At 43.9% G+C, this 15634-nt stretch overlaps 1 protein-coding gene across 3 annotated transcripts in view; it reads right to left on the reverse strand.

The window, feature by feature from the left end:
• Nucleotides 1–230: 230 nt before the first annotated feature.
• Nucleotides 231–15634, reverse strand: part of lama5 (laminin, alpha 5) — a 47060-nt gene continuing 31656 nt past the window's right edge. For all 3 annotated transcript variants that reach the window (XM_029155618.3, XM_029155617.3, XM_029155619.2), the window contains 41 exons: nt 15488–15571; nt 14818–15048; nt 13712–13825; nt 13503–13633; nt 13288–13368; nt 12918–13132; nt 12654–12754; nt 12336–12519; nt 11924–12064; nt 11664–11815; nt 11465–11575; nt 11098–11209; nt 10844–11017; nt 10506–10702; nt 10314–10430; nt 9579–9733; nt 9339–9468; nt 9131–9230; nt 8919–9032; nt 8640–8822; nt 8052–8194; nt 7805–7972; nt 7560–7699; nt 7299–7458; nt 7074–7207; nt 6741–6915; nt 6305–6427; nt 6015–6163; nt 5672–5804; nt 4732–4875; nt 4120–4250; nt 3886–4047; nt 3661–3793; nt 3445–3590; nt 3099–3291; nt 2268–2399; nt 1903–2062; nt 1687–1817; nt 1507–1600; nt 1294–1413; nt 231–1053 (listed from right to left, as the gene is read on the reverse strand). In XM_029155618.3, coding sequence (XP_029011451.1) covers nt 905–1053; nt 1294–1413; nt 1507–1600; nt 1687–1817; nt 1903–2062; nt 2268–2399; nt 3099–3291; nt 3445–3590; nt 3661–3793; nt 3886–4047; nt 4120–4250; nt 4732–4875; nt 5672–5804; nt 6015–6163; nt 6305–6427; nt 6741–6915; nt 7074–7207; nt 7299–7458; nt 7560–7699; nt 7805–7972; nt 8052–8194; nt 8640–8822; nt 8919–9032; nt 9131–9230; nt 9339–9468; nt 9579–9733; nt 10314–10430; nt 10506–10702; nt 10844–11017; nt 11098–11209; nt 11465–11575; nt 11664–11815; nt 11924–12064; nt 12336–12519; nt 12654–12754; nt 12918–13132; nt 13288–13368; nt 13503–13633; nt 13712–13825; nt 14818–15048; nt 15488–15571 — 5847 coding nt within the window. In that variant the 3' untranslated portion in view covers nt 231–904. The remainder of the gene's footprint in view (nt 1054–1293; nt 1414–1506; nt 1601–1686; nt 1818–1902; nt 2063–2267; nt 2400–3098; nt 3292–3444; nt 3591–3660; nt 3794–3885; nt 4048–4119; nt 4251–4731; nt 4876–5671; nt 5805–6014; nt 6164–6304; nt 6428–6740; nt 6916–7073; nt 7208–7298; nt 7459–7559; nt 7700–7804; nt 7973–8051; nt 8195–8639; nt 8823–8918; nt 9033–9130; nt 9231–9338; nt 9469–9578; nt 9734–10313; nt 10431–10505; nt 10703–10843; nt 11018–11097; nt 11210–11464; nt 11576–11663; nt 11816–11923; nt 12065–12335; nt 12520–12653; nt 12755–12917; nt 13133–13287; nt 13369–13502; nt 13634–13711; nt 13826–14817; nt 15049–15487; nt 15572–15634) is intronic.

Consider the following 15634-nt stretch of genomic DNA (forward strand, 5'->3'; position numbering starts at 1 on the left):
TTAGCAAATCAAAGTTTTTCACTGTGACCACACTGTCCTAGACTCTGCAGAGATGTTTGTTTGAGGGGACTGAGCCTTTGTTTTCTTTCTACGTTTCTTTTGCAGTGCATCACAGACCCTGTCAGAGCAGGAATACTGTGTGTGCTCTTCATAATAAACCTTTGGCACAAAAAAACTCTAGGCCTCAAGGTTTTTTCTTTCCTTTTAAAAAAGGTAATAAGCACTTAGGATCAGTTTGTATATGGGGAGAAGACTTTATTTTGAAATACACATGGGACAGGGAGTGATAAAGAAGGACAGCTTACACATTCCATGAGAAAATTATAAAAAGGTGAATGAACCCTGTCTGTAATGTTTAATGTTGCTCCTGCAACCTGGACTTGAGGTGACACCTGTTAAGAGGCTTTCAAATGGTAGCACCCTTGAATTGAAGTTTACCAAAAAAACTCACTATGATCTGGATGCTGACTAATAGGTATAAATTGAGCGTCAATACAAAAGTTGATGATTAACACCTGTAGAAAACCATATGTTCCAAGATAATTGATTAGGGTCTGTGTGACTATGTACTAATAACAACCGCTCCGTTTTACATTTGGTTTTTAACCCAAAAAACAAGTTAACATTTATTTTGAAAAAGGAAGTGTGTCTGTCATTGTTGGATCTTTTATGAATAACTTTTATAACTAAATTATATCATGTACCAGCTACTTGCATCAGTGAATCTCTTACATGGAGACAATTTTCATTGTTGTAGCACAAATCAAACCAGTAATATTAAAGTAAATACAAATATTGAAAATGCAAATAAATATTAATAGATTTTAAATAAGCTACAGTAACAAGACACCCACCACCAGTATTGTGTAGCTGGGGGACATGAGGCTAAGACTGTGTGCTGGGTTTACATGTGTGGGCAGCCCTGTGTCCCCACGGCTCCGTGCACTGCCAGGGGTCTGGACAACACGGCTGCTCTTTGGTTGACCGTTGCTTTGCGGATGCAGCCATGAAAGGCTGGCATGTTGCCAGGTAGATGTGGAACGACAACACCGTCTAGTGCATAGAGAGAAGCAACAAGAAAGTAAAAAAAAGTTATTGCTTTTGTGCCTTTAAAACTGTCGTACAGTGTGAAGACAGTGGACAGAGAGTCAACAATTTGGAAGCAACAATAGGTGTTCTCTCCAACCTTTGTATTTGAAGTAATGTTATTTGGAAGCTTCAGCGACTGTCCCATGTGTTTAAACGTTTTTGCAACATACAGTAGCTTGTGTGTGCGTGCGTGCGCATACTCACCAGGTAACCCCCCAAGGTAAACGATCTCTTTGACCACTGCTGAGCGACCCTGTTTTGGCCCAACCTTCTGTTGACTGGCTGCATCCACACGGAGCTCCACAACATTGTTTTTCTTCACCACTGGACAAACACAGACACACAACACAAGCGCATTACAACAGGCCGACAACACAGTGAAACGTTCACAAGATCATTTTTTGGTCTCCAGCTCACCGGTGATTGTGTGCCAGTGCCCGTTGCACAGAGAGTCTCCAGAGGTAACCGAGACCGTCAGCTCATGTTTGCCACTGCTTACTGAAACCATCACCTGCATCACACACACACACACAGAGGGTTTTGTTTTAGCTTTATTTACTCTACAGCTCTTCTTGAGTAAGTATTAGAAGCTCTCACTTCTCTCTGCCTGAAGACCAGGGTCAGGTGTTGTCCAGGTGATGTCCCAGCATGCAACAGCAGTCCAGAGTCAGAGACAGGTCGAACCTCCAGCTGGATCTCAAGATCTCGAGTCAAAACCAAAGGCTCTTCTGCAGGGAGACAAGTGGGGCTGTCAGTCAGCATAGCCAGGACCCTCACAATAAGACACTACGTGACTCACGTGATGATAACTACCTATCGCAATGATCCCTCCATGGGCAGCGAAGTACACTCCAGGCTGCAGTGGGCTCCGGTAGCACGGCACCGTCCCCTGACTATAATCAGGGACTCCTGCAAGGTCTTTGTTCAGGGTCAGGTTCCTGATGCAACCCACAAATCCACCAGAACCTGGGGCCTAAAGTTGAGAACCAATGATATGGACATGATGATCACAACCCATGAATACAGGTGCTTTGTGTGTGTTTATAATAATCTACCTATCTGTCCTAACTACTGGACGACATATTAATATGTGGCATAGACATCAATGAAAGTAATGAATTGCTATAACAAAACCTGTTTAAATGTTGTGCTGCATATTGTGTAGCATGTGTTAGCACCTGTGAGGGTGGGACTCCGCCGACATACAACGGTCCAGTGAGGTGAGTCAGGTCTCCCAGGATTCTCTTAGACTGAGCGCTGATCCCATCCACGACCAGACTGATCCTGTCTCCTTCCCGCTTTATAAACACCTGAAGACACAAAGAAGTAGAGGTTCACTTAAGGTTTGTGTGTAACAACCCCCCTAGACTCTGAATGACACATCACACAATGAGCAGTGGGTACGTCTAAGTAATCACAAAAGCCCAGGGTGATTGGCCTCCCAGGAGAACACTGGACATGTTAGAAAGAAGCCACTGTCAGCCTACAGGGACAGCATCTATCAGCACATGACTACAGTATGCTTTGGAAGGAGGTAGAGGTCACAGTAAAATCACAATGGATGGATCCAAAGTCATACAGAAGAACATGGCCCAAAGTGCTGGTCTGTGCTGGACAGGGGTCACATGAACTCTATCTACAACTATAGAGCTTCACAAAACGCTCTGTGTAATAACTTTCTATCAGATGCAGCATGAATGTTTTCAGCATTTGGATCAACCCACACAGACTCCTTTCACCTTTGTCCCTTCCTTGTGATAGATACCAACCGCCGCCAAGAGCTGCAGTTCTAGACGTTCTAGCATCACAGTTTGGCTCAGTTCCCTGTGTCTAACGTCAACGCTGAGAAGCCATGATAAAAGGATAATCAGCGATATTTACTTCAGGATGTGATGACGGATCAGTGTATGTATAGGAAGTGTTTAGTTTTAATATTTTAATATAGTTAATATGCAAATGAGCCACACACACTCCTAAGCTGGGTGTGTAGTCATGTGACCTGAACTGACCGTGTGCCAATGGTTGTCGTCATGCTTCTTGCGGCTTCGCAGGCTGACCTTCCTTTGCCCTCCACCCACCAAAAGCAGCAGGTGGCCGCCTGACACGCTGAGTGACATCGCAGCTCTGCTGGGTTTGCTGCCTGGCACATACAGTAGGAAACCATCAGAGGAGTTGATCTTCACTGCCATGGAGATGTGGGTCCTTCAGAGAAGACAGCGAGACAGTGATTAAACAACTAACAGTACACACGTTTATGTTTTACGTATATACACCTCTGGACTATTTCACTGTCATTTCCTTGCAGTACATTTAACGGGAGAAGCATCATGTTGGAGTAAAGCCTCTGACACTCACAGTGACCTGGGCAGAGAGTCGAATCTCTCGTAGCTGAGTGTGGAGCCACTAAAATGTGTTGCACCAGTCTCCTGGTCCGACAGCTCGGCCTGACACGACCCCCTGATGTTACGACTCTGAGATCTCAAGGGCTTCTTCTGCTTACCCTGAAACAAAGAACGTGTTTAGTTGGTCACTCCTATTTCCTCAGAATGTTTGGGCGACTGTTTGTACTACCTTGGGTTTGCTGCCGCTTCTGGGACGAGCAGCAACAATCTGCTGAGGTTTTTTGGCAGTAGGACACGTCAGCGGCACGTCAACATTCTCATCAGCATTCAGCAGGTTTAGAACCATCTGAGGACTTTTATCTCTGAAGACAAAAACACCCAGATAATGCACATCAGCTCCTGTATTTCCTTCTGCGGGCCTGACTGAATGGCCACATGCTTCTCTCCTCCTCACCTCCTGATGAACACGTTGCTGATACATCCGGTGAGGTTCTTGAGGCTGTCGCTGGGCATTCCTCCCAGGAAGGTGAGGCCTTGCAAGCTTCTGTCATGGCCTGTGCTGACTGCAGCAACGGTCTGCACTTTCTCCAGGACGTCATCAACGTACAGACGTATCCTGAAGCAGTGAGAACACGGTTAGGACACACCAGAGCTTGACCAGAGGTCTGGAGGCTTGATCACATCCTACCCATTGATGTTGGTGTAAATGGCGATGTTGTGGCTGTTGTCGTCATTGTACGTCTTCTGTGTCCTAACCGCATCGTTGCCAGCTCTCACCACAACATAACCCTTGTCCAAAAACATCTGACATAATCCTTCCTGTGGATGCAGGAGAGTGTGAGATGCAAGAGATAAAGGCAGGAGAAAGCGAGCCCCATGAACAACATCCTGGTCTAATAAGACTAAAATGCTGAGGTTTGAAATTCTTGTGACGAACCAAAGTTAAGAAGCTCAGCTCCCTGTTGGGCCTTTAATGACTCTTTTCCCAAGTGTAAAACTCGTATAACAGACAATCAATCTCTGCACAACACAAGCAGCGCCACTGTCCCCTCGTCTCTGTCTTGTGTTTCCTTGTACAGGTCACTGTGTGTATTTATAGTTCGTTTTTAGTTTTAGAGTTAAAAGTATGTATATGTTACGTTACGTTGTCTGACACAGCACCTTGGTCCTGGGGAAACCTTTTCGTTTCACTGTGTGCTGCACTGTATATTATTGAAATGACAATAAAACCCTACTTGATTTGACTTGACTTTAGACGCTGAACTTAAGCACGTGTTGTGTCTGTCTGAGACTGTCCGACCTGATCATGATGGTAGAACAGGAGTCCTTCCTTCTGGCCTGTTCGGAAGCTGAAGCTGGCGTAGAAATTGTTGCTGATGCTGGGGATGTTGGTCAGATTGAAGTCCAGGTAGCTCTGACCTGTGAAATGAGCCTCACGAGCCACCTGCATCCACACACAGGTTCCAGTATTTCATATGTGCTAATATTGATCCAACGCTTATTTACCTTTAGTTAAAAAAACCAAACAAGTGGCCCACATTGTCCGGGTTCCAGCGCATTTCTGCTTTATTAGTACTCACACTGCTGTCCCTTCTTACAGTACAGTACAGATGCAATCCAGCTGTAACAACCTCTGGCTTTGTTTCTTTTAATTTCGTAATTTTCGTTGTTTGTCTCAGTCATTTACCTTGGCCACAACCACCTCCTGGAGTCTGTGCTTATCCCACAGGGATGAATAGACTGTTACTGTGAGTACTCAGCACTCAACCCTTTGTCAGTTCATTGCTCCTGCTGTCTGACTTCTATTTGTCTGTTGGCTCGATTTCCTTTTCTTCTTGATGACTGTAAGCATTTTAATATATGCATTGTTTTAAAACCGTCCGTGTGTTAGTACTTCTATAGTCTTCATTTGCTGCCTGTCTCTTAACACATCTTATTTTTATGTTCTTGTAGAAGAATTAGCTTCTATTTTGACCTTTTGTAAATGATGTATTACAGTATATTAAAAATATTCTCTTTTTTTTCTATGTTTAAAACCTAAATCAAGATGGAGGAACAGCATCAAATCATTTCAAATCAGTCACGTTTGGGAAGCTACACTAGGCAATGCTTTTCATTGTAAAAATTGTTTTGTTTTATTTGTTTGTTTTTTATTTTACATCTGTGGGACATTTTGCGAAAGAAATATGCCATTTAACGTCATGGATTGTGAGTTTTTCATGGCTGGTGCAGTTCCTTACCAGCAGATCACCATCACAGCCGAAACTGACACCGGAGCTTTTCATGGTCTTCAGGTCTACATGGGAGCTGGAGACCTTAATGTTCCTGAAGCAGCCCTTCAGAGAGCCCTGCTTAGGAAACAGCGCCTTCAGCCTGAAAGAAAGGTTGCACTCAGATTTGTGTGTGGTTGGCAAACATCCACATTTAGCAGACACAAAGCTCAATTGTTTGACTGCGCCTGTGTTTGTATCTATTAGGTGAGTGGTTCGCTTTGTCTCTGGGAAAGCTCATAACGTAGGTCCATCAGTGCGTGCGACACAGATATGAAACTTGATGATTTCCTAATAACCTAAACAAACTCACTTTTCAGGCATCTGGCCCTGTGGGACTCCTCCCAGGTAGTAGACACTGCTGAACACAGGGATGTCAGGGAACTGCTGGTTGTAAAGGATGTCGCGGACGCTTCTGACTACAAGGCGCATCGGGCTTGAACGCACTATGATAACGCCCATCTGCACAGTGACAACAACAGGACAGACACGCACAGACACTGTTGAATCAAAGTTCACTGAAACAAGCTGTAATGCATGTGTAAAACATTATGACCTCCTTCACAAAGTCTAGCTGCTTAAAATACAAGCACATAAACTTACAGTTCTAGGTTCGGCATCGTTGACCTTTAGATCTGGTGTGTTCTCCAGCTCCATCATGTCACCAGTGAAATCATAGAAAACCTTCAATCTGCCTTTAAGCACAGCCAGACACAGGAACTGATTCTGATGAGCAACAACAGACAGAAAACAGCTTTATAACACAATTACAGTATTTTGAGAACACAAACTACAGCATTGTAAAATGCGAAACTAGTTTTCACTGATATTCAAATGTTCTGGTAACTAACAAAAACAAAGAGGACAGGTTCTCTCTAACGAGGACCTAGATGTACCATATGCAGTAAAGGTCCAAGTAACTTGAGGACTGAAAGCTAAAATTCTTTTTGAATATAAAGCAGACATTAGTCCCAATTCATAATAAAAAGAAGAATTAAAGAAAGACAATGCTGTGCTAGTAAATGGATTCCTAGACTACCTCGTTCTGCAGCAGGAGCAGGATTCCTTTGTCTGAGAGAAGTTTAACTTCCTGTTCAAACCGCTGAGCAGTGCTTCTCTGATCCTGATAAACAGAATAGTCGATCTCGGCGAAGCCACTGCCATCGAAGTACGCTGCATCATTGACCCAGGGCTGACTCAACACCGGCTTTGATCTGTTAGGTTCCATTAGTTTCATTCAATCAGATCATTTACAAAAAATCAATGTTTAAAGTGAAACATGTTGAATATATCAGACAATGACAAAAATGGGTTTTAGTACTTAATAGAAAACAGAAGAGGGAAGGGAGCTGAACAAAAACCTGTCACCAACCTGCCACAAGGTTTTTCTATTGTGGTGTTGAGATTGAAGATGTTTTCAAAGTTGTACAGACTGAGCACCTCCTCATTTAAGGTGTCTAGTTCCATGCAGCCTGTGAAGTAAGGCAGCGCGAGTGGGGAAGGGGGCTGAGCAAGAAAAGAGAATAAGACTGTTTTATGACTATCACTACTACAGAGGTGTCAGTAATATTAAGTGAAACATACTCTATGTACTTACTGTGAATGAGCTTGGGTAACCTCCAACGTAGAACACGGTATCGTCAGTCAAAAGGTTCAGCAGCCCCTGGTCTCCTACAGCCTCCACGTTGGCTTTGGTGACACTTTGTCCCCCACCACTAACTTCTGATGACATGGACATTTGTCCGTACTGAAGGATTCTACCTCCAAACAGATATGACACATGAGCTCTAACAACAAACACATGCGGGTAACGTCTGTAACATCTGTGTGTGTGTGTGTGTGTGTGTGTGTGCGTTACCTTTCCAGCACTACACTGTTAAACTTCTCATTCGTCAGGACATCTTCAGGCATTTGCACATCAGCAGTTTCTCCTCCGACATTAAAGTACCAACGGAGCCGCTTCCCCTCCAACGCCATGCCCAGGTATTCCTTACTGGACTGCAAGTGCCACAAAGAAAAAACCATATGAATAGAACCAAAATGAATAGAGGATGATAAATGAAGGTGAGCAGAAGGCTTCTGTGCTGCAGCAGCGACGCTTACATCCTTGTTACCAAGGTAGAAAACGAACTGGCTGTTGTTGGCTTGCGTGGCCGGTGCAGACAGAGTGATGTAGAACTTCAGAGAGGTGTAGGCAGCCAGGTCAGCAACGTTGCGAGGCGTGCGAACCTGGACCGCAGACGCCCCGTTGAATTTCATAGACACGCTAACCTGGATGGAGAAGAGGCAGCAACCAATAAGAAGATGCTGGATTTCCTGCTGCCTTGTCCGTGAGAGGGTAAGTGCGTACCTTGCTGGCAGTGTTGCGCGCTTGTTGTATGAGCTGTCTGATACGGTTGATGTTTTCAGAGATGTTCGGCATCTGAATGGACTGATTCTGTAGTTGGTCCAGCTTTGTTAGGAGCGTAGGAATAGAGGTAGCCAGCTCTTGTACTAGACAGTGAGGAAAGACCTTGTTAAAGCAGCAGTCCCCAACCTTTTTTGCACCACGGACCAGTTTCATGTCACACAATAGTTTCACGGACCGGTCTTTACGGTGTGCCGAAACAAAATTACAAAAAAATTATATGACAGGCATAAAAACTGGCATTTTCTAAATCTAATAATTAATGTGAATCCATGTGTATGTTTTCAGGTAGGACTCCTGGTATTGTCTGTCGGAGGAGCCCGTTTAAGAAGGTAGCGGTTGTAGGTAAGTCTGAGACGGATTTAGCAGATTTAATCCTCCACAATAAAACATTGTTAAATAAAAAGGAAATAATGTCAGCTAAGTATTCTTTCACGGCCCGATACCAATTGACCCATGGACCAGTACTGGTCAAAAGATTATTTTTTATCTTTTGAAGTACATCTGTATGAATATCAAGTAAGCTTCTACCAGTTTTGTTGGCCTCCATTAGAGCCTTGCTGATGTCATCGTTGGTGATGTTAGTGTCCCTGTAGGTCTGCTGCCACTGGTCCAGCTGTTCTTTAATGGGCTTCAGGGCATCGTTGACCTGGGTGGCTGTGGTGTTTGCCAACTCAGCTGTTTGCTTCGCCTCGTCAATCTCTAGACTCACATCTTTTCGTTACAAAAAAAACAGTATAAATGAAATCAGCTCTTTGACTTCCTTCAGTGCAGAGCAGCAGGATGCCACTGTGTATTTCTTGTACATACTTGTAGTGATGCTGAGATTGTTCTGGATTGCGTTCAGGTTCTTCTTCACCTGAGCCTGTTTGTTCTTGGTTTCAATCAGCTGTCGCTGAGCATCTTCCAGCTGAGGTTTCAGATCTGTGCAGCAGGAAAACACAATAAATACAAATGATTTGACTGGAGGATTAAACAACACATGTTACGACAATAGATAAACATTATGTAACGATCTTCACCATTAAGTTCATCATCCAGGTTTTCAGCTTCATCCTTCAGCTCCATGCTGCGATTCCTCAAAGACTCAGCAATCTGAGCTAAATCTTGGTCCTTTATGTTCTAAAACAGCCACACACCACCGCATTACAGACCAATACTACTGACCAAAAAGTGATACTAATGACACCAAATATGGTTTTAACTGGGACATCTGTGCATGTCTTATACCTCCAGAGACGCGTTGGCAGCCTTGTCGGCCATCTTGGCTGCCGCCTCTGCCTCCTCGATGCTGCTGATGATTTTGTTGTAGGCTTGTGTCACATCTACAGTTCCGTCCTTCTTGGTTTCTGCAATCAAACTGTTGGAAAAGGTAACGATGAAGTTAGACAGTTACACGGGCTTACTACAATCTTAATCACTAACGTGGATCACGTGAGGCAGATTTACAATGAGCAACTCCTTTTTTACCTGGACAGGTTCATGGCTAAAGCGTTGAGCATTTCAGCGTGTTCCTCAGCCATCTCCACCAGATGTTTTGTGTTATTCATCCCAGAAAAGTTTTGCACCTTCTTGGCGAGCGGCCCCCTGGCGCCGTCCAGCTGGGCGGCCAACTTCTCATACTCCTGACAACACAAGGAAGCGTTGTGTGAACAGAACAGAACACAAACAACCACATGTTCTCAGAATCAATATGCTGCTACAAACGAATTAGAGAAATACGCTTTTACAGAAAACTAACCATCAGATTTGTCTTTTTTATTCCATCATCCATGATTCCAACTGAATCATTACGTAATTTATATCATTCCAAATAACGTAATGTAGTAGTCTGTACTGGAGTCAACCTTTAAATATGCAAATATGTGATACTGTACTTCTTAACTGGCAGCAAGTCCTAACTGTTCGCTTTCCCTTACTCTGATCCTGTGGACGAGTTAAACACATGTGACTTATGAATTCCCATAGCTCAGAGTGAAACATGCTCGACTTTCACCCCAGCGAAGTAAGTGCGATTACCAGTGTTAACTGGTAAAAAACAGCCTTGGGTGCAAATACCTGCATTCAGTTCATTCCTACAGTGGTGCTGTGATGCATCTCCTAGCTAGACGTATAGAGCAGCTGTGACTTCAGATTAAAACTAAAGGGTAAAAACGGGAATGGAACTTGCTTCACACTGGTTTCAGTAACTGTGTTTGTTCTAACCTCTTTGGTGTCGTGTAGCATCGTCAGAACGTCGTTGACCTGAGCAATGTCCTCTTCTGCCATATTTAGCTGGTCATTCACCTCCTTCTGCTTGGACAGCAAATCTTCTATGCTCCTCTGAGAGACAGAATCAGCAGACTATGAAACGCTCTTTGCTTTACACTGAACAGCTCTCTTCAGCCTCCAGCTCACCTTCGCGTCCTCCAGGCTTTTCTCGTTGATACTGTTGATCTCAGCAGCTGTGGCCGTGTTGTTTACTGCTTCATTAAGGGCATCTCGAAGGTCCATCATGTCCGAGTGAAACTGGACCAGACGATCTCTGATGGCCTTGGCCAAGTCATTGTTCTCTTCTTGGCGGCTTGCTAGCTCCTTGGTAACACGATCCAACACTAGGCAGACACAAAGGAAGGATGAGGTCAAGTCTACACTATATTTAAGCAGTGCTTTATTAACATTAATACACCTCTGCTACATGTGGAGTACGATGGAGGTTAGAGCAGGAAGGGCCCACAGGTTTTTCTGCAACCTACATTTTTCTGCTTCCATTTTCTCTTTGTCGGCCAGTTTCTTCTGTCCTGCACAGCTCCGGTACCTCATCTCCCTCAGCATGGCCTGGGCCTGCCTCATCATCGACTCCCGTTTATCGCTGTCCTCTTCATCCTCGGTGTCATTCTGTGACGATCTGTTTGCCATCAGCAACATCTCTATAGAAAAGCCAAAGATCAGGGTCAGAAAGTGACATGTGCTTATTGTGATATGAATGTAATGTAGTCCTGTGTCCAACCGTTTATGTCCATGGTTACGTTGCTGATGAAGGACAGCAGGTTTTGTGCCCTTAGGTGTGTGTCAGTGGTCCGGTTACTCAGGTCATCAGCCCTGTTAGCCATCGCTTCTGCCTGAAACACCAAGCAGCAGGCAAAAACTGTGTCTACTGTTTTACTGTGCAATAACCCTCCCAATGACCTTAAACTCAAAGATTTGAGTTTAAAGTCTGATGTTAGTACATCTTAACTCTAATAGTGAATGGTTGGTCATGCAGCATTTTTTTATTTTGTCTGTGACGTTGATTCACATCCAATTCCTGAATGAAGGTTTATGAAATTTAAACCCATATTATTTGACATGAATCCTGGTAGCATCTGTCTCCACACCTTGTCCTGCAGTTGATCAATGTCGTCACTGATAGTTGTAATGTCACCATCCAGAGTGTCAGCTCGACTGCTGCTCTCATCCAGGGTACTGTTGTAGTTCTCTATGGCTCTCTAGAACCATTGGAAAGGGAATAAACCACCAGCGTTAGGTTAGATTACAGGCTAGAGCATGTCAGGCATAAGTCCACATATCACTCACAGCGATGTCCTCCACAAACGTGTTGAGATTGCGGAGCTGAGCCCAGGCCATTGAGCTGGCATTAAGGCTGTGCAGCTGACTGGCCGCTAGGTGAAATTCACCGTCCAGCTTTTCGAGATCCGTCAACAAGACGATGACACAACTGTCACACGCTGCATTGAAAACAGGCAAAAACACCAATTATTTTTTCTGTTGTTGCACTTGATTGAAAACATGTTTTACAGCTGTTGTCAAGCTACAATAGAAGCAAGCTTCCTTACGTTCACAGTGCATTTCATGGTGGTGCTCTACAGGAACACTGTATTTCTGGAGGCAGCTGTCGCACTGTTTTCCCGTCATCCCGTCAGGACAGCGACACTCTCCTGTGCGAGGGTCACACTGACCTCCTCTACAGTTACACTCTGGAGGTGATAAACAAACACATGGACCATAATTAGATAAAAGTATTATACAATATAAAAGTAGTATACCAGTAAGAATGCTGGTACAGTACATACTGTACAGTAGGCACAGTTCTACCAGCATGATGCTATTGCCAAAACTACTACATAGATGTACTGTAATGTCGTCCAACATGTATGTCAAACTGGCAACACAATACACAATTAGTAGTCAAGAGTCAAGAACCTGTAGTATACAGTATAGCATATACAAAATGCTAAGGTCACCCACTCTTGCATCCATTGCGTCCGTAGTCCCAGTATCCCGGTGCACAATGTTTGCAGCTGGGACCATTGGTTCCGGGCTGGCAAGCACACTGACCACTCCTGGGGTCGCACGGCTGGACCAGCGCTGCAGAGGCATTGCAGTCGCACTGACGACAGCCCGTGCACGAGTCGAACCCAAATGAGCCGTCCTATCAACCAAAAGTAAGCTCGAGGTCATTTTAAACGTGACAGCTGGACAAGGTCCTGGGTGGATCCAGGGGTCACACACGCTCATGCTCCAAGGCTGTGAGGTGTATAAAAGGAAGACAGACTCCTACTGTACCCTGCAGCGATCGCAATGGGCTCCGGTGACTCCTGGCTTACAGAGACAGCGTCCAGTGTGAGGGTCACATGACTCAGTGCCACATAGAGAGCAGTCACATTCTGCGACAAAAACAAATAATACCTTTTAGTTGGTTGGTGAATCAACAAATCATACTTAACATACATAAAAATTTGTGTCTAAATGTCTGATCAGATGAGCTCTGTCTAACCTGCCCATCAGTAAAAACTTCTGATCCAGCTTTGGAGCTTGAAGGTTACTTACTGGTGCAGTTTTTGGCAGTGATGGCATCGCCATAGTAACCTGGTGCGCAGATGTCACAGTGAGGTCCAGCTGTGTTGTGCATGCAGCTCAGACACTCTCCGGTTAGAGGGTGACAATCTATGAACAGCATGTTGGGGTCCGTGTTGTCGTTGCAATGGCACAGCTGACAACTGCTGCCGAGCACCATGGGGTTGCCATAGAAACCAGGGGCGCATCTACGTACATGTAGGTAATAATGGGGTACGTTAATTGAATTTTTACAAACACCATCTATTTATAAATCATAAATCATCTATTTATTAAAACATTACATTTAAAAATTTGCAGGTTATGTAGAGAATCCTCAAGGATTCCTACCACTTTACTTTACCTTTCACAGTGAGGGCCAGCATAACCCGGCATGCACAGACACTGCATCCTGTCATTTTTCTGCAAACAACCCTCTGCAAAACTACACACAGAAAAAGAAACAAGTGCATTGATTTGTGTATATTATTATATAACACATAACATATAATATATACTCATGACAGAGTCAAAAAGAAATGTGGGTCTGGAAGAAAGACAAAATGAAAAAGTACTGACTTGTTGGACGGGACCCTAAGGGGGCAGGGGCAGCTGGAGCAGGACACTGCCTGTCCATCAAGACTGTTGTTGCCAAGGAAACCACCCTGGCATCTTTCACAGTGGTCACCAATTGTGTTATGTTGACAGTTCTTTTTTGCAGAGATAAAGAAAATAAATAAAGGGAAATCTATAAAAGCCAGAGAACTAACAGGTGACAGGGACTCTACCTTGCAGATTCCTGATCCGTCCAGACAGTGATCAGAGTGTCCATTACAGCTGCAGGGAACACACTTCCCCAGAAACAGGCCAATAGTGTCTCTATAGTAGCCCGGTGCACATTTCTGCCATGAGGAGACAAACATCAGAATTAGTCTATTTTTACAGATAGACTACTTGGATCAATAAAAATTGCCCAAGATTTAGTTTCTTGTAAAAGTATCTTCATCCCCAGTTGTAATGTACTGTACTCTTCTAACACAATAACCTTTTTGCCATATTATTTTGTTTAATACATTATTTATTATATTATTTACTGCATTTGATACACAACGTGTGTTTTTGAAAAATCTTTACTCACAACAATGTTAATTGTACAAACAAAAACTAATTGTGGCCATACAATTTTGAAAATATATACCCTATGACCCAGAAACTTGGGTGTTATATATGATGTGATGACAGAGAGCCCAAAGGTGGAGAGAAGAATAAGGATGAACACTGTGAAAAGCAGTTTGAGCATTTACACCTCAGATAAATTAAAATTATGTTCGAAGACTAGACAAAGAAGCCTGTACAGGTGTAGGTCATGAATAAAGCTGAAGAGGATCCAGATCAAAATCAGTGTCTGAGAGAAGTGTTAACAGGAGAAGAGAGAAAGAAGAACAGTATTAGACAAGCAGAGCAGAGGAAAGGCACGTCCTTTGATCTTTTCAAGTTAAGTAAATCATATAAAAGATTACACACACAAGTGATTTCCACTGAACGTATTATGGCTTATGTATTTATGTGAATAAAAAAAAGACCATCAGATTTCTTTGCAACCATTCAGTAAAAAAACTAATAAACTGAGTTCACTTTTGGCTAATCACATGATGGAAGTACATGACCTATGCAGAAAATCTGAAAAGACTGATTGTGGCTGGTTGGAAGGGAGCTCTCCTTTGTCCAGGATGGAAGAATCCACCTCAGGAACAGAGGACTCAGTCTTTGTGCAGTTTGGAACACGAGCAGAGAGCTACGGCTACTTTTAGGATGAGTGCAGCTATACAGGTGAAGGACAGAGGATTATCAGTGCAACACTGCAACTGAGGTATCAGCTGATGTGGTTCCTTACCTGACACGAGTCTCCCAGGTAGTTGGCGGGACACATGCAGATCTCCACATTGTTGGCATGGCGACCAGAGGGCAAGATCTCGGCACCTTCCAGCACCGCACCACGAAGCGACACCGCATGGGCGGACTGGGAGTGCAGAGCTCTGATCTGCAAAGACTCCAGGCCAACCAGAACCATCATCAACTCCTCACGTGACACCTGGTTCCCGGTCTGAGCATGACGAAAGCTTCCCTGTGAGGAGGATGACGCCTTTAAGTGAGGTCCAATGAGTTCAGACTTTGACACCAACACATTTCTAAAACCCAACAAAAGCAGCGTGATGGACTATTTATTCCAGCACTGTTGGATTGGTCTGATGTAGCTCTGGTTGGGTGGATCTAATAAGATTACTGAAGTAAACAGAACCAGTTTGTTGTCTTTCTGACATCACAGCAGGAAGCAACTTTATAATACAAGAAAAGAGAAAATAGTCAATGGACTTTGATGTTACTATTCTAGAACAGAATGTTCCCTGTGTTCTTCTGGTCCATGTTATAAATGGACCTGAATGCTACATAGACCAAGCATTGGCTGAAGTACAGTATATCACTGAGTTGACGGAGTCAGAACCTAGCGTAGAAGGAGACCATTGAACAGCAGGACTACGTGGCGTCATCATAAGGTGGTTTACCTCCACCATATGAACTATTCCTAGATGAGGCTTCTCGGGTGACGAGTACTCTCTCTCTAGGAACACCAGGGTCATCTGGTTTCCCTGCAGGTGGAAAAAACAGAGGAATCATAAAAGTGTGAACATGTGTGTTACAGTAGCACAACA

This window comes from Betta splendens, chromosome 7, assembly GCF_900634795.4.
Source record: "Betta splendens chromosome 7, fBetSpl5.4, whole genome shotgun sequence".
NCBI lineage: Eukaryota > Metazoa > Chordata > Actinopteri > Anabantiformes > Osphronemidae > Betta > Betta splendens.